Below are 18,549 nucleotides of genomic sequence, written 5' to 3'. Positions count from 1 at the left end.
CTAACTCTACCTAACTCCACATCTGCCGTATTGTGCGCATTTTTGTAATACAAACAAAATAGTGTTTAAATATCTTTGCTGGTATTAGCAAAGCCTGAATGCAGTTTACTGCATGGCCTTTTTCTGCTTCGTAGCTGTACTGTATTGTGTAAGTTGTGGCACAAAAAACCTAATCAGACGTGAGCTTTTTCTGTTGGTAATAATATTACATTTAAAATATTTAACATGAATCTCTTATCTCTAAAAATCCGCATCATTCCCACTTCATTAGCATTCAACTTATAGGCTCGTACCGACCGGCTTGAGCCAAATCCAAGTATTTCTAAAAATGTAATTGATTAAAAAACAACGAAAGAGGAAGCTTAATTAACACACACAAACACAAACTCAAATTTTATCACAAAGGATTGCAAAAGGTAGTTTAAAACAAACTTTGCAATAAAAAAAACTTGTTTAATAGTTTTCTGCTTTGACTTACCAACAACTTGCATAATACCCGTGGCGGTGGCAGTTGAGAAAAGTGGCGCGTCGGCTGTCACTTCGCAAGAAAAGTTGCCGGACAAACCGAAACCCACATTGCGGATGAGCACTTGCGTTGCATTCGAATTGGTCACCTGTGGAGACAAATGAAATATTGTGAAAATTTTTGGTATAATTACCCGAAAAGAAGTGCTACGCAGGCAGAATATAACTGTAAAAGTAGCTTAAATAAATTAGTAAAAAATAAATTAAAATTTAAAGCAAAAATTTTTAACATAATGCCAGCTACTAAAAAACTTACGAATACGCAATCACACAAAACCTAACAAAAAAAAAAATACTATAAACGCAATGGTATTTTAAATAAATGCATTATTTGAAGGTCGCTAGCGCTTCACACAAAGGGGGCAAATGCAAATTTCTACCTAATAAACTTTCCGTCTGCTGAGCAATAAAACGCTTGACTATTCGAAAATGGTGGCGCAATTTGCTGCTATGCTGCTGACTAATTACAAATCAAATTTATATGCAAAAGAAATACTTAGAATCGTGAAAGCGCTCAGAAAGCAGAACTGAAAAGTAAAGTTCAATGTTGGTCTAACCGAAGGTGCAGATGTTGGTGAAATTTTTTTGATATTTTTGATTTTTTTTTTTTTGGAATTGGCAACTGTAAATTACTCTGGGCACAATTCTACCAGCATTACTCACAAAAAGCACTTAAGTTTATTAAATCATTCAAACCGCAGCGCCATAAAAAGTAAATTGTTGGTAAAATTTGCAGTAGTAGCTGAGGACTGTGTGTGAACTTTCTGTTTACCACCGCTTGCCTTCACTAAGGGGTTATATTTGCCAACTGTTTTTGTTGCAACTGCTTTAAGTGTTTTTGAGAGATCTAGTTGGCAACCGTAAATTTCATCCTCGAAATAGACAGCATCGTAATTTTCCAGTAGAGAATAGCATTCAGGGTCATTTTACACAAAAGCGAAGTTGTTGAGGCGAAATTACAAAATTGTTCAATAGTACGAAGAAAACTGCAAGCAGTTGTAAACATTTCTGAGAAGCTATTACGGATCATAGTATATGTAAGTAGCTATGAAGTAACACTTGGGCTTAATTCTTCTTGAGCATTTTTACCGGATTAGAAATTAAATGAGTGCATTTTCTTTAGCTTATTAATACGAATTTGGCAGTTTCAAGCAAAATAACTTTTTCCTGCTTAAAATTATCAAGAGCATAAATAAGTGGTGCTATAATCTGTTTATACAAAATAAAGAAGAGGAAAGAAGCGGCTTCTGGGTGTCATGAGTTACTTTGTCCACATGTTGGCGATAACTAACGGTGCTACAACAGTAATCATGTGTCTCCATAATAGTAAATTGGTGCAGTGGTGGAACAGCGCTCGATTTAGTTATTAAACGTGAGCCGCTTTACCTAAAGAAGCAGGCTACCAAAAGAACGCTACTAAATTTTGCTAAAGATTTATTAAAAAAAAAAGGAAGTTCATACCCTCCAGTGATATAGAATACTTTCGAGATGTAACAAAAGGGAAAGCATACTTTTTATTTTTTAAAGTTTAGCATAGACGTTTTCGTTTTCTTTGCATTGATAAAGAGCCTGCTCGAAAATTGCAGGAATCTTTGGACCCAGAACCAAGATGGGAAATATGCGATCTTAATTCTGCCATAAATATAGGTCGTTCTCCTTCTCTTTTATCAAGTAAAATAAAATCGCCCTTGGTCCTTGAGTACAATTAAAAACTAAACTTTCTTAGTTGATACAACGAAATCCAGCTAGCCTGTTTACCAGGCCACAAGTGAATAGAGAGAAATGTAAGTGTTCGTAAATATAAACTTGGAATACTAACAGAATATTAATAGTTATTCATACACGGCTCTGCATAGTGCGGGGTAACCGGCATAAGCTGGCTTTTATGACTCGGTCAATGAGGCATCATCGCAGAATACTTGGGAGGCTTTATATGGGCACAGTCTGAGTACACTCACTCCATACCTCAGAAATTTTTTGTTTACTTTATGAGAGACTAGGTTTTACAAGAATTATTTTGAAAAAATTGAGGGTACAACCGACCTCTGAACTGCGATGCATACCTCGCATTAATACCTATCAACTTATATATGTATCTATAAATATGTTATCACAATTAGGCGGTGCTATGACTATACTTATACAAAAAAATAATGGGCCGTGTGCATAAAAACTAAGCAATTGCTTTATCTTAAAGGCTCATGCCTTTCACCGAAATTTATTTGAACAAATTGAGTAAAAGGTCTGAAATGTTAAGAAAAAGCATTTGCTTAAATTGTATGCATGCGGCCCAATGGGATGAGGGCGTCAACTCTAAACTCTCTACTACATATTATACAGGCTTAGATAGATAGATAGATATTGTAATGAGGTATGCACTGCGACCTGGCGATCTATTGTGCCCTAAACACTTCTTCTTAGCCAAGATATCTCGGAATGTTCAATAGCACCTTCGGCGGTTGGGAGTGGATATGCTTAAGCCTAGACTGCTCTCACGTCGTCTGCAGACTGCAGCATACTGGGCTAGTCGAGTCGCAGAACTTGCAAAGTTCATTGAACCATTTCCCCCGCTTGTGTATGTGACCCTTTAGTCTCTAGCAAAACAGGCCACCGCCTCGTAACTTGATGTTATTTTTTCTGCCAAGGGATTTCAGCTTCTCAATGCACTGAAGGACTAACAATGATTTTACTTCATAGGATAGAAGAGCGTCTGTACCCTCTAATCATTATAGTCTCCGCATATAGATGACGAGGACTGTTGCTTGGAAGATGTTGGAAAATTTCCCCTTAGGAGAAGCTCCAGGTTGATTTGCTGCAAAACTCTATTTTAAATCTCTTCTCAAATACTATGGTTCTGCCTATATCTTCTCTGGGGAACAGAGCTACTGGGAGCGATAACTCTAGCTTCCCCATACTTTTAGAGGTTATGACTTTACCTTTTCCAGACCCCTGTCTATCAAAGTTAATCACAGTTTTTTTGGCCACCTACTCTACGCAATGTAAAGCCATTCTATGATCTTGGGGATGCATCTCCAGGATTTTCCTGCCAAAGTCTTGCATACCATTAAAGTTTTCGTGGGCTATTTTCCTAGTAATTGGAATGATTGCGGTTTTGGCCTAACTTGGCACACCATCACTTTCTTTATCTTTAACATCTTTAAATAATAACGCTGGGAGTGCTCACAAACTTTCAGTCTGAACTTTTAAGTTCTGCATGACTTTGCTAGCGGGTGATTCCTTTTACCCACCTTCGGGTAAAAGATTACTCTCACGCTCTCCGCTACACCTGTGGAACGTAAACTTCCGCAATACTGCTTTTCATTATATCCGCTAGGTTTGGTATTAGATTCTCTCCACCATTCTGCAGCATGACTGGCCGGATGCCATCTACCCCTGGGGCCTTATAGCGTTCAAACGAGCCCAACGCCCATCTGTTTGAATTCTATGTTTGAATCTACTTCTTGTCAGTTTCCAGTCACATGGTCGCGGTGTAGTTCGGCGGACCTGCGGCTGCAGTGCCAAGCTAGTGGCCTCCGGGAAGTATGTTGTAAGCAAAGTTGTTGCTTTCTCATATTTACTTCTGGTTTGGATGCCATCAGAACGTTTTATGCTTCTTCCGATTCCACTGTTCCTCTGGCTAGAGTCTTGTGTTGCCTCGTAGCTGCTGGACTATTCGATATACCTTCACAGAATTTTCTGAAACTTCCCCCCTTCGCTTTCCTCATATCTTTGCTGTAGTTCATTAGGTTAGCTCCGTATTCCTCCCAGCATCCCATGTGCTTGAGCCTGTTGAAAAGATTATATACTGGCTTACTCAGGTAGCGCCACGTAGCGGATGATTTTTTCATAGAAGTTTTCCTCTTCGCACCATCAGTATACATTTCTAATGTCAGAAAAATCGGAGCATATATACAGATTCGGACCATTAATACAGATCGACTCCAGCGTATCCATTTTGCGCAAAAAAATCCTATTAAACCTGCAGAAAACTTTTTTAGTTTCATCAAATTCGCATGGTGAATATGAATATTTCGACTCTAGCGAATTACTATTTCTTATAGGTGTTCACGTCGCACTCCCAGCATACGCTTCTATTTTTATAAAAATCGGTTAGTAAAAACAGATTTGCCGAATATTTCGACCCATGCGCCACCTATCGGACCAAAATATTAACTATGACCGTGCCGCATGTCAGAGGAATATACTGTTAAAATTTCGTTAAAAATCGTTTTTAGTTGTAAGCCAAATTTTTACAAAGAAAACAGCTACATCTTCATATATATAAAATGTATATAATACAGAGATTGGGTTTAATACTCTTCCTTTAGAATGTACTTTTTTCATAAAATGCCCCATTTTGCCGCTTATATGTACGTTCATATATGCAGTTGTATTATGCACACAAACCAAAATATAAATGTATTCAAAAAATTGCCTTCACCAAGCTGTTTATCACCGGCAGCATACCTAATAACAAAACCCCAGTCGACTAACTTGTTAGTGAACCAGCTAAAGTAGCGTTGGATGAAAACGAGAAGAGGCGGCACGGGAAAGAGCTAACCGCATAACTTGAATGTGGTAAAATTGGAATCGGTAAAATGGTGGACAGATGCAAATGCAGTTGCCATTGTCAACCGTTGCTGGTGTATCTCTGCGGTGGTGCAGGAGTGTCACAACCCTTGTCTTACACTTCTACATAGTTTTCTAGCGAAAGAGGGAACTGTGACAAGCAGCGGTAGAGTTACGCGAAACGCTTAACTAGGTAACGGAATGTGCAAACTTTTTCAATAATCTACCTGCGGAAAGTTACTCCAAAGCAGTGGTACACTACAGAGAGCAAACGTTTTAGGCATGCCTGCCCATTTTTTTGACGCGCTGTGGGTTTAAGTTCCTTTGCTGCCGTACGGCTGACTTGCACCTCACGCGGTTGAACGATGAACCGAAAATATTTTATACAGGTAATACCAACTTCGCCCGTGGGCGAAGCAAATATGCGGCGGCATGCATTTGTAGGCATGCACATTAGGGTGGTCCTTAAATGTAAGAAGCAAATTTTTACATCAGATTTCCTAAGCCTCTACCCCTACGTCGATGCTGCTCTAGTCGAAGATATCACTTATAAATTTTGGTCGCGATTGTAGACGATTAAGGCGTGTCGCACAGGGGGTAAAGTTTAAATTCCTCTATGGATATTCAAAAAAATGTAAACTAATTTTATTTTATCTAATACCCATAATCGATACCACTATAGTAAAGGGTATCACATATAACCGACTCCACTCGAAACCAAAAATTATATGTGACGCCTTCGACTATGGTTGTATCATTTGAGTTTTTAAAGACCACCCTAATGCACATACGAGTATTAACATATATATCTAGACTTATATACAAACAATGGCAGGCGCTAACACCACATGCTACTAAATTTAAATGAAAAGTTTTCATTGCAAAAAGCTGCAGATATATTTTTGCTATTGCCTGGTATCAGTTTATTTGTGCGTGTGCGCATGCTACTCTCGGTTTTGGCGCGACAAAAAAAAACCGTTCATATACTGTGGAAGGCAGCAATGGCTATGACACTGTGGTGTGGCTATGCGGTATGGTAACCACAATACGAATGTATGTATGACTGGTGGGTGGAATGACAAATTCAACGCCTAGCAATAAAGTCAAGTTAAAATGCTGGGTCAGTTTTTCGCTTGCAAACATGTGTGTGTGTGCATGCCTGATATCAGCGCCTGCAGCTAAACACAGCTCTCGCTAAAGGCGCCTGTTCGGCAAAAACACAGGGAAAATGCACAAATATTCGTTGAGTTTGCTGCTTTTTCTCAGTTTTTTTTTTCTTCTTCACTTGATTTTGTCAAAGTCAATGGAAATATTGCAACTATCCTGAAATTCCGGTATTTGGGGGCGTTTGTATACACCTGCGAGCTCACTTTTTGCATAACTGATCGGTTGGCTACGCTGCTGCACGAACTTCATTTTTCACATTCCACACTCCACTTCGCTTACTCTTCTCTTTGCGGTTTTTCATCCACCTACTCGCTAACGAACTCACTTTGTTGCTCATTTGTAAGCCATTCTTGCTCTAAGCAATTAAAGTTACTCATACGCAATGTTTACCGAATGAAATTCCGATATACATACATACAAATAATAACACGATGGGCTTGTAAAATGTTTAAGGCTAAAGTTTTTAAATATCCAATTTCCTTTTGAATTCCTGTACTGTTATCAAAATCGAGGGAATTTTAGCCAAAAGTGTACATCTTTTATCGAATGAATTAGAATATAAATCCACTATTCTTAATATTTTTTGACTAAATACGTCCAAATTGATCGCTAATTTTGCCGCAAGATTTTCCAGCTCGACGTTTATTAGCAGCAAGTTCAGCTTAATTCCTAAAGCAGCCATTGGAGTTGTTGCCCTCAGTAATTCGTTATGCAGGGATCTGCCCAACGTTCCCCTCGTTCCCCAAAACTCCCATAAATTAGAGTGTTGCTCTCCATGTATCACCAATGCGTACAGCGCGCCGCTTGGCTTGTTTGGCAATGTTCATATTCTCCCTCAAGGTACTTTGTGTAGGCTTTAATAGTCAGTTTGTTATAACCCACTTTCGGATGATTTTATTTTGAAAACTACCATGTCCATGTGCTCCGCATTTAATATATATACATATCCCTGAGACAATTATTCATCCCATTGCTAATGTTGTCTAGCTACCTTCCAGTAGCAAGACAAGAGACGATAGCATTCCCCCGTTTAGTATATCTTTACCCGCTTCTATGATTAGCTTTTCCTCATTAGGTTAGGTTAGATTAGAGCACACGTAGGCTGGAAAAAAACCCATTGTGATACGACTATCCGAAGCCATTTGTTTCTTTCGCCTTCTTGGTAACTCAACAAACTAGTTCATTTAATATAGCACAAAAACTCGAGAAAGTTCTGCGAGTTCAGGTCCGGTAAACCATCTAAAAAGTGTTTGTTGAATAATTGCTTGCACGTGTATGGGCCAGGACGGGGCAATGGCAAAGATAATGTTCGATGCTCTCCTCATACATCCTCCTCGTATCTGCAAATACGACAAAAATTGTTGTTGGGGTATCCTAACCTTTATCCGCGTGTGCCCATAAGGCACTGTCTACCATAATTTGGTTATAGTTACATTACCCACCATGCAAAACATGAGAAATAGGCAACAATCGTCAATGGCAACAAATTGGCGACTCACCGATTTATTGCTGTGGTGACAAATCGGCAACATCACTTCATTCATGTCAATATTGAATAAAAAAGTTCTCAAAAATTCCGAAACTTATGAATATGGCGTCAATAGTATTGGCCCAAGGACAAGATTGAAAAAATAGGAAGCCTCACAGCGAGAAAATGAAATAATTCCGATTGTAAGTTGCAATTTGGTATACAAAAAAAATAAATGAAGTATTAAAAAGAATAAAATTATTCCAAATATCGCCTGAAGCGATAAGAAAAGGACTTATTCAGATAATAAGAAAACGACTCGCCCAGGCGAGTTGCCTTCGGCGGACGTTTTAAAGCGACCGGTAATAGAAAATCGATTCGATGGCAATATTACCGGCAATAAATTTGTTTCCGAGGGCGACACGTTTTCTTATTGCTGGCAACACAAATTGTTTGGTGGGTATTTAGTTATAAATAGTTACCAAATCATGTGTTGAGAGCAGATACCGAAAATACATTGTAACTTTTTCTATCATTAACCATTTATTTTTTGCTTTTTGTGATATATCACTGTAAAGGCGTTTTATGAGAGGGAGCTTACGATTAATGACTCTGAGAAATGGAATCGCTAATGAAAGTAAAGGCCTACCGCAGTTATGTATGCAACATCAAATCAAATAAAAGTCTGACCAATGCAGATAAGCCAAAACCTTATTACATAAGTTATTGTGAGTGATTTATTTTTTATAATAAGAAATAAATAACAATTTATGACACATCAATAAATGGGCCAGTTATTTTCGGTCTCTGGTTGAGAGAAATATTTTTGGCTGACTTTTTTCTGGGTGCCCGGTGATTTAACCCGACTACTAAACTGAGTAAAGAGCGGTCCAGCCGAGTGAGAGCTATGGATCGCCAAATTTTGCAGGTGGTTTCCATCTTGAGTTCGAATTTTAGTCTGTGTATCCAGGAGGTTAGAGATACGCCCTAGTTTTGATCAGAATTTCCTTCAAATATTTCCGTCCCCTCCTTACCAGATCATTGGCTAAGCAGTTGCCAGGAATGTTCCTGTGTCCGGCGATCCATACAATATTCAAGAAGCATTTTGATGCCCACAGGTTGAGAGTCTTCCTTCATTCTATGGCTACTTTGGAAGTTGTTTCGTTAAAGTTAAAAGATTTGATAGCAGCCTGTCTGTCAGATTAAATAGCGATAGGCCGTTCTGCAGGGGCGGAGATTATAAGCTCTGCTTGAAAAACGCTACAATGGTAAGCTAAAAACAAGATTTAGCCGGAATTCGCCAGAACAAATCCCTCTGTCCACTCTTTCGTTAAGCTGTGAACCATCTTTATATATATGTAGCTGTCGATCCTGCATTTAAATCTGTGGCCCCTTCATATTTGTTCCTCTCTGGGATTCTTATGGATAATTTGGAGTAGAGGAGTGGTATAATCTAAGGGTCGTAGATTATCCGGTTTTATTCCCCATTTTTCGCCAGTAGATATCTTACAGGCATGCACGGCGGGATTTGCCTTCTTGGTGCGGTCTTCAATGAAATGATTCCAGTCAAGTAGGTAGTCTAGCTTTTCCTCTTATACTGTGTTATTGTTTTCTACAGCCAGGTGTGTTTCCTATCCAAGTCAAATAGCGATTCTATAATGGTCTCTTTCAGACCTGGGGGAGATTCTGTAATCAATTAAACAGGAGTTCTATTTCAAAACGAATCTGAATATAGGCTGATAGTGAAATTGCTTCATATACCTTGTTACAAAAATCATAATACCGAGTTATGTGATTTTTACACTTACTTATATAACCAGTCTCTTAAATTTTTAATTTCCGCTCTTACGTAGAAGTATGCGTATACACATACATACGTGTTTACATACATATGTGTAAATGAGTAAAATGTGTATTCTATTTGAAAAAAATCCCGCCCTTCTTCAGCAAAAAATTCAACTTTAATTCCTTTTCGATGCCACAGGAAAATACCACAAAAATAGCAAAATAACAAGAAAAACTGCAAGCATACAGCTATAAATAATTTTTCTGTATCTACAACTAGCAACACATACAGCTGAATACGTATGTTGAATGTAAAACTTAACCCTTCATCGAAATGAAAAAGCGCAATTAATAACTGATATATTTAACATGAAAACCATATATGTACATCGTCGGCTGATGATTCGAAAACCTCTATCTCATTAAATGGCTGAGGAACATTCTATTTTAGAATTGCATTGAAGCACGCCCTATCTCTGAATTTCGCTCAGAAACGCCTATCTCAATATAAATTTATATGTTTCAGCAGCTTAAATAGGGCGTTCTTGAACCAAATTTTTAGATAGGGCATTTTTCAACCGTTTGCTGAGATAGCGCGTTTTTGAATCGGCAGCTGAGACAGAGCGATCTTTCTCTCAAAATAGCATACATAGATATGAAAATTCTTATAGGTCTAAGGGACACTCGGCAGGTTCTAACTTACTTAGAAAATCCAATAGTTTTTTTTTAAACCAATCCATCGAAGAGTGCTTAGCATTTCAAAAAAAAAATGGCATAAGTCATTTGACTTCCTGATACAGTTATGGAATTGTTCTTTGGGAGATTGACAAACTTATTATAGCTTTTCTTTTTAGTTATTTCTTCTAAAAACCTTTTCCTTGGAGCTTTTATACTCGTTCCCTCTTCACTCCAAAGCAGCGTTGGGCAGAGAGAGCATTTACTCTGCTCGCGCCTATACACAATGGCTGAATTTCTTTATTAATTCTGAACGTTTGGAATAAACTTTTTTGTTTACTTATTCTTTAGAACGTTCCTGATGATATGTTAACGTATATTTCAAAAGCATTCTGTTTATTCCGGCTGTGAAATGTGATTATCCGGAATGTATAAAGAAACGCAGCCAATGTATAGCAAGCTTAAGAGAGCGTTGCCCGCAGGCAAGGCAGTGCCCATCAGTGCTCCAAAGTTCTCCTTTTTCTCTGATAGTATGTGGTCCAATTGCATAGAAGGGATCGTAACCAGTCGGTGTTGTTACTGCTGCCTTGCTAACAAGTCTGTCTACCTCTTCATTAACTTCATTAACTACGGAACCCAAAGAGGGAAAACACCATTCTTTGCTGGTAAGCCTTTAATCTCCCCACGAACTGCAGAACCAATTTCCGAGTGCGACCTAACTATCGCTTCATATCGGAATGTTTTCCCGACGTAGGTCACCCATACCGACTTCTAGGTCCTTGCATAGCCATACTCAGGTATCCAAAAGTTTAAGAAATTGTATCTTACAGCTTTATGTTTGCTGTTATAGGGTTAAATATCAGTGACAGAAAGCCCTCATAAAAAACATACATATGTATATTCACTAGGGTGGTCCAAACAAAGTAGAGTAGAGGAATTTTGATGCTCTCGCCCCCTACAAAAAAACAAATTTTCGTAGCAACGGTATAGAGCTCTCAAAAATCAATATTTTCAATATAATTTATATATAATATAATATTATCAATATAATTTTTTAATGAACCATTTTCTATTATTAACTATTTTTATAGGACCCCTAAAACCCTCAACAAATGCGATGGGGGACCCATACAAAATCGCTGGTACAAAAAAAATTTATAATAAACAACAGGGTATTGTTATTATAAGTCTCCTGCAGAGAAGCAATGTTTTTCGTAAAAAAAATATTGATTTTCAAAAATTCTATACCATTTTACGAAAACTGTTGTTTGCGATATATTTATTTTTTTTTTGATTTCTAATTAAAAACAGGGGTAAAAATTTTTTCGGCATAGAAGAATCCTAAGGGGTAAGAGCATTAATATTCCGACTTTACGTTTTCACATGCACTTTTGGACCACCCTAATATACATATGTACATGAGAGCAATATGTGTTTGTATCAAATGCAGATAAATTCATTGATATGATGCAAAAGCTCTGGCGTGCACACACACCTACCTTCACACATACACACATACATATATATATATACATTCATTCACACAAACAAAAAGAAGGAGCATAGTCAAATTTAATTGTCTGTATGTATACTCACATCGACGTGTATGCCGGGAAATGGAAAAACTTTCGTATTCGGAAATTCACCAGGTGTATAGCGATAGAACTCCAATTGGCCGCGATAAAATTTGGCCGAGTAGAGGGGCGTCCCTTCCAAATCGTACAGGCAACGCACGATGGCATGTTGGCCGCGTCTGACCGCCGGTGGTTCGATGATTAAATTGACATTTCGCAGTGCGCCCTCCACAATTGCTGTCGTTGTTGTGGTTTGTGTGGTGCATGTTTTTGTTGTTTTTGTTGTTGTTGTTGTTGTTTTGGTTTTTATTTCCATAGTAGATAATACCGAGAAAGAGACAAACAAAATTGAAAAATGAAGATTAATAGGAGTATTAAAGTTGAAAAAATGCCATGCATCACAACGAAAAAATAAGCGAATGTAATAGCGAAGGGTTTTTGCATATGAATTCTTTTTTATTTTAATTTAAAACTTCACCTGCGTGAATGTTAAAATTTTTCAGTTTTTCGTAATTTCAAATACACATATCGCTCGCTTGCCAGAAGAATGTCGTAAAACAAAAAAAAATATATATAAATGTTTGAGCTAGAAATACAGACTTGGGCATCTTCGGATAAGGATGAATTTTTATAATTTTAGGTCTATAGCAAGAAAATAATCACTACTTGATTCCAGCAATATCAAAATTATAGTTCTATGCAAGTTTTGCCTACCGAATTAAATTTTACAATGTCTGTTACATTTTTCCTTTTTTTTAGTTGTTATTGATTTTTGTTCAGGCTGGCCAAAAAATTAATGACTGTGTAATTTGCATTTTTTGAGTTATGACGTTTTTCCTTGCAAACCAACGATTGCATTTAATCTAGCGTGACTCATATACACATATTTTTTATTTAACTAATTCATTTATTTTACATTTGCATTCCCAAATGTTTTTTGCAATCAATGTTAACCGCTGATACTTACATATGTATGTATGAAATTCACGCCAATTCATAAGTTGCATTTCGTTTTTGTCAGATTTATGGGTGATTAATAACGCAATTGATTTGTTTACACGCAGCTTAAAGAGTTAACATTTTAGTAAACCATTTTCTATATGTTGGACATAATATTGCTAAAAAAAATGGCATTGTTTATGCGTAATTGACAGACATAAACTCAATTTGAAAAGATTACAATATTTCAAGCACGATGACCAGCATTTTTTCTTCTTTGGGTTAAATATTATTGTAGCAAAATATGCTAGGTTTAAGATAACACGTTGTATATTTTATCCTATTTTTACAAGTATTACACTAGTTATCTTTGATTTGCGATTAGCTCCCAAACTATTGAACCTACTTTTTGTAATTGTTTTCGGTTTAAAATAACAAACATATCGTCGTTTATAGTACAAAACCGCGTATCGTGGTTCTGCAAAACCGCGTAACTGATATTTGTGCCCGAAGCTATATTTACTCACCGGACGCTCTTGGCATCAAGCCCTTATCCATTCATACTGAAATATCGATACTTAGTTTATTAGAAAATTTTGCCAAACTCACATACGTGGTTTGGCATTTCGTTGATACGCGGTTTTGTACTTTAAACGACGATATGCATACTAACCCGGTAACACTCATGTTCGACACTTGGTATGGGCAAGCGCTGCCTGCGGAAATTTCGGTTTAACCGTATGATTTCAAATGTAACAAAAAAGAAATTAAATTATTTAACAGAAAGTAATAAATTTTAATTTTTTTTATCGGCCTTTAAATTGTAAACTGTTGTAATTTTTATTTGATAAGCTTGGGGCCCAGATAAAACATATACCACAGAGTTTAGTTTGTTAATATTTGATGTCGATATTTCGACCGCAATCTGAGGTCATCTCAGGAACTCTTAATTGTGCCCTACCAACTGAACTAACTAAAACCTCTGTTGTATGTATTTTCTGGGCCTCGAGCTTATCAAATAAAAATTACAACAACTAATAAATTTTACTTAAAAAAATTTCTTATTATCCAGAGGTTTCAGAGCATGTTCAATGTGCCGAACTTCATTTTATTGTGCCATTTCAGTAGGTAGTCTTTATAGGATGTAAATTTTTTTAATTATTTTGTCATTGTTGTAATTCATATATGTTCATTTCAATTGAATGGAACTTTTGCACATTACTTTCGTAATACAGATTTCTAAACATCTTACTTTTGACATCCACATGGTAATACATATTTCATTGAATTGAATTTAAACTTTAAAAAGGTGACAATCCCTTTTCAAAATAAAGTTATTTCAACACATTTAACTCAAGTAGCACAAAAGTCAAATATACACCAAAATATTTTGTGTATTNGTATTTTCTTAACAGCGGTCGCCCCTCAGCAGGCAATGGCAAATCTCCGAGTGTATGTCTGCCATGAGAAACAGCTTCTCATTAAAATACAATCGCCATTCGGGTTGGCGTAAAACTGTAGGAGAAACATTGTTTTTTTTTTGCATCAAAGCGCACTCAGCGGTCGTTTTTGGTAAAACTGAACTGCAAAAAAGCTTAAAATCGCCTACCTAGGGAAACTGGAAATTTTTTTTCTATTTATAGTCCAGACTTTCAGAAAACCTTGGTTTCATCAATTCCCCCCAGACAAAAAGCTGAAAATGTCGTACAGTGTAAATATTTAAGCACCATTTTATTGTACCACGGTTTGAAAAATAAAAACTCTCGACTATTTGGAACAGTAAATTTAAGTTTTGCACACTGTGCGCTGATCCAAAAATCAGGGTTTTCAACATTTGTTAACGAAAAATAAACTCATATGAGCTGCACTAGAAAGATGTCTCCTTCTTGGGAAATAAACTACCTTTTTCCAGAAAAACTGCTATATTTTTTGAAAATAATATTTAAACTCTTTTAATGCATTTTTTTCATCTAGTTTGACACTAAAACATTTTGTCGATTTAGACCGAGGTAAAGAAGCCTCGCTAATTTGCGAAGTTGCTGCTATCATTTATACCCATCGCAGATAGATCCTTCAGCACTTAGTCCTTCAATTGAGTTTATGGGCTCCCTTGCCAGAGTTTATGGACTTTTTAATGTATGTACTTGCATATGTACTTTTGTATGCAAATATCGGCTTCATTGAAATTATGAATATCATCTACTCACCCTGTCGTAAGAATATATCAACACCAACAAATATTAATTCTTTTTTAAGCTAGGCATCTTAAATGCCCAAAGTTTGGTGAACATTTTTACCAAAAAAAAAAAACGAATGAAATTAAATTAAATTAAATTACTTAAAAAGTTTTTATGCCAGACATTGCGCAAACGAGTAGATAAGTAGTAATGTCATGGCCATCGTCGAGTGAACGGCTCCAAAGCAGGCGTACTCGAGAGACTGAAAGCACATGCACACATGCATATATTAGCATGTATGCATATATTAGTATGTACTGGTGTGCGATAAAAATTCCAATTCCAAGTAGATTGCAAAATATTTATTTGCCGGCGTTTTTTGCTTAAATAAAAATGGAGCACTTCTGCAAAGTAACAAAAGCAAATACAAATGCAATACAAAGAGAAAAAAACCAAATGTAGGCAGAGCAATAAAAGATATTCAAATGCGAAATTTCAAATAGGCAAACTTGCAACTGAATTTATTTCACTGTATGTATGTATATGTTTGCACAAATAACTGAAATGCATGATTATATGGGCAAGGCTGTAACTCAAAACGTTTTGGGATTTGAATATCAAAGGCAGCAGAGGCCAAGGCTGTTCGCATGAATGGTTGGGTGGGTGGTCGCCTGCGAGGAACGCAAGCTAGGTGAAGGAAGTGGAGTTGAGCGCAATGAGAATATGAATTTCAGTAACTGATTTGCATTTGCGTATGCACATATGTACATATGTATGGATGTATGTAAGTATGCATGTTCGTCCGTAAGACACGCACACATATTAACAAGCATATTGCATTAGCAGTCATAAAATATGCATATCTGTATGTAAACAGGCTTATGTCTATACGTTGCACACGATCACATACTCAAGGAAAAAGGATCAGTCCAGCGCCTTCTTCATGACCTGCTAAACTTAAACGTAGAATGCGTGATATTATTAAGATGACATTCAAGCTACAAACATTAAAATGAAATATTCACTTTGATTGTATTGAACTAAAATTTAATAAACCAATATGAATTGCAAAATATTAATAACTAGTGTTCGCCCAGCGGTTGAAATTCAGGCCACTAAATTAAGAGGAGTTGAGGCGACATAACATAACATAACATAGATAAAGTAACATAATATAACATATCCACATCAGTACAGTATCAGTATCAGAGCCGTTGGCGATTTCCTCAAAGCATTGCCAAATATCCTGGTCTCGCGCTTCATTAGAAGCTTTCAGTAGAGTTCGGCCCTTTTTCGTATGATTCAGCCGGTTTCTCCAAGCTAACTGATTTATATTTTCGAATTATTTAGTTCACCACCTACCCAGTTTTTAGATTTATTGATTTCAGAAAATAAAACGACTTTTGAAACGTGGGTCACAAAATATTGAAACAATGAAGCCTTACGGGGCGATTCGGGAAGCGAAACGATATGTAACCATGAGCCATATTAGTGCGATTTTCATCACATACAAAAAATAAAAAAAATAAAACACGCGTTTTTTTAAAGGTGTTCATTGCTGTTTATCTTGTCTTTGGCGAAAACATAAAAAAGGTAATAAAAATGCATTCAAAGCCTTGATTTGTTATTTTTTGGTTGTTTCAAGATTTTTACAAATGTTTGTTAGTTTTATAAAGAAAATAACTTTTGCATGGAAACTCCCAACTACAAAACGTTTGAGCAAATATCTCCATATCGAAACGTAAGACTTATTCTACGTCAAAAATGCAACTGATGAATAGAGAGAACAAACTTGCATACAACATGCAAACCCACTAAGCTACCATGTACATATGTATGTGAAAATATACATATGTATATATTTACATAATGCTGGGCATACCAATTGGCTTCTGCAGCCAAGCAATGCCTGTGATGCATCCATCCTATCCATTCTACGTATTTATGCACAAAGTACACAATACAAGTGAAACGTATGTACCTATTAAGTATACGTATGCAGTTTGTGTGCTCGATCGTGCTTACATGACAGTTCGATGCGCAATTACACCAATGAAAACAACAAAAACAATCGTATAAATATTTGTCTTCCTTCTAATACTCACTCACATTTGCCTGCACGATTAATACTGAGTTGTTGAAATATTGACTTGTATGTATGTGCATAAATACCCTGCAGGAAATGCATCTAACTATAAGCTAACTTTAAGTTGATTACGAAGGAGCTAAAAGTCAGTTATTATTTGTAAAACTACTTATTATCTGACGAAAACTAACTATATTTCTATGGCGATGGCCGCGAAATAGTCAAGTGTGGTTACCTCCGCATTTTATGTAACTAACTACTTTTTGACATAAAATATCAATAGCAAAAACAAAATAGTTTTTCTATTTATTTTTTTATTTTTTTTTATTTATTTACTTTATTTTTTTTATTACATTTCATATTTGTTGACATACTCCCATATTCTAACTCCGTCAGACATAACTTCAAAATGATAATATGAAATTTCGATCTTCATTTTATTTGTCCTCAATTCGAAAAAGTATTTGCGAAGTGCAAGATTTTTAATTAGAAATGCGTTTGAAGAAAAATATCTCATTCATTACTCCTGCATTACTTGTCAACTAGTTTCATGTTAGCTTTTTGTAACTAACTACAAGTTACATATCTTCTAGAAATCCCGCAAAAAAGCTAACTAAAAGTGTGTTATTTTTTATCAATTGACACTTTTTTTCTGCAGGGCGCTGTCAAATGCAAAAATTCAAATCGCATACAAACAAACGAACCTACAGATATATTCAATTATGTACTTGTAGTAAGTTTCATGTAATAAATGTGCAATTTTGTCAATGAAAAAATATTAAATTTTGATGCTCGTAAGTCGAAACGTTTTCGCATTTATCGCTCGATATTTATGAAACGGTTGCAATAGAAACTGCCACAAAATAATCTTTGATGGTATAAACGCTTTTGAACATCGGATTGCTTAAACATTCGCGCATTTTAGTTGGAAATTACTTTTTTTTATACGTTTAATGGGTGTTGCCAACAAGACTGAATGCCTTAAGCTACCTAATTCTTTAATATATTGGCGATGGTGAGGTTTCGTTGACGTTGATTACTTTACTGCGTGGCGACGAGTAACTGTTACCCCAGTTTTTTTGAGAAATAAAATTACAGATTTTGCGAAATAGGTATTTTATTCTTAATTTTCCACAGACTTTACTTTACTTGTATTAATTAGTTTTGAAGTTTTAATCCTTATTTACATTTGCCAACAGTGTTAGCATTTAGAGAAAAGTTCATTTCACACGCAGGTCTTCGTCCGTTAATTTATTCTATATCTTCTGTAGCCATAGGCTAAACTTCTCCATTTCGAGTCCCTTATACTTCACTCGACCAACCTTATACAGTTTTTCTTTTTTTTTGTCTTTTTTATACAAAGCCTAAGAAAAAGACTTGCTTGACTTTTATGTTATAAATCCAAAATAAAAATTATTATTAATTTTTATATTATAAGTCACTGACCTGACCTTTATTTCTTAAATCATAATTATAAAAGTCATTTGTATAAGACGTAGTAAGCTTTTGTGTCCCAACATCTTCTTAACTGCGAAAAATGTTAATGACTTTATACGAAAGTAGAAGTCACTGACTGATTTTTAT

The 18,549-nt window shown here is 36.1% G+C and overlaps 1 protein-coding gene across 1 annotated transcript; it reads right to left on the bottom strand.

Moving 5' to 3' along the window:
* Positions 1 to 478: 478 nt before the first annotated feature.
* Positions 479 to 13,260, bottom strand: LOC108370079 (uncharacterized; the record flags this gene model as incomplete). The annotated part of the gene is made up of 3 exons (XM_017625327.1): positions 13,230 to 13,260; positions 11,786 to 12,000; positions 479 to 614 (listed from the first exon to the last, which is right to left on the bottom strand). Coding segments are annotated over exons 1-3 (382 nt in total), but the record flags the coding sequence as incomplete, so codon positions are not given.
* Between the last annotated feature and the right edge of the window lie 5,289 nt (positions 13,261 to 18,549).

The sequence above is a fragment of the Rhagoletis zephyria genome, unplaced genomic scaffold (assembly GCF_001687245.7).
Source record: "Rhagoletis zephyria isolate East Lansing unplaced genomic scaffold, Rhagoletis_zephyria_1.1 Rzeph_scaffold_03995, whole genome shotgun sequence".
Classification (NCBI taxonomy): domain Eukaryota; kingdom Metazoa; phylum Arthropoda; class Insecta; order Diptera; family Tephritidae; genus Rhagoletis; species Rhagoletis zephyria.
Note: the sequence above shows the minus strand (reverse complement) of the source record. Positions and strands in the feature narration are given on the sequence as shown.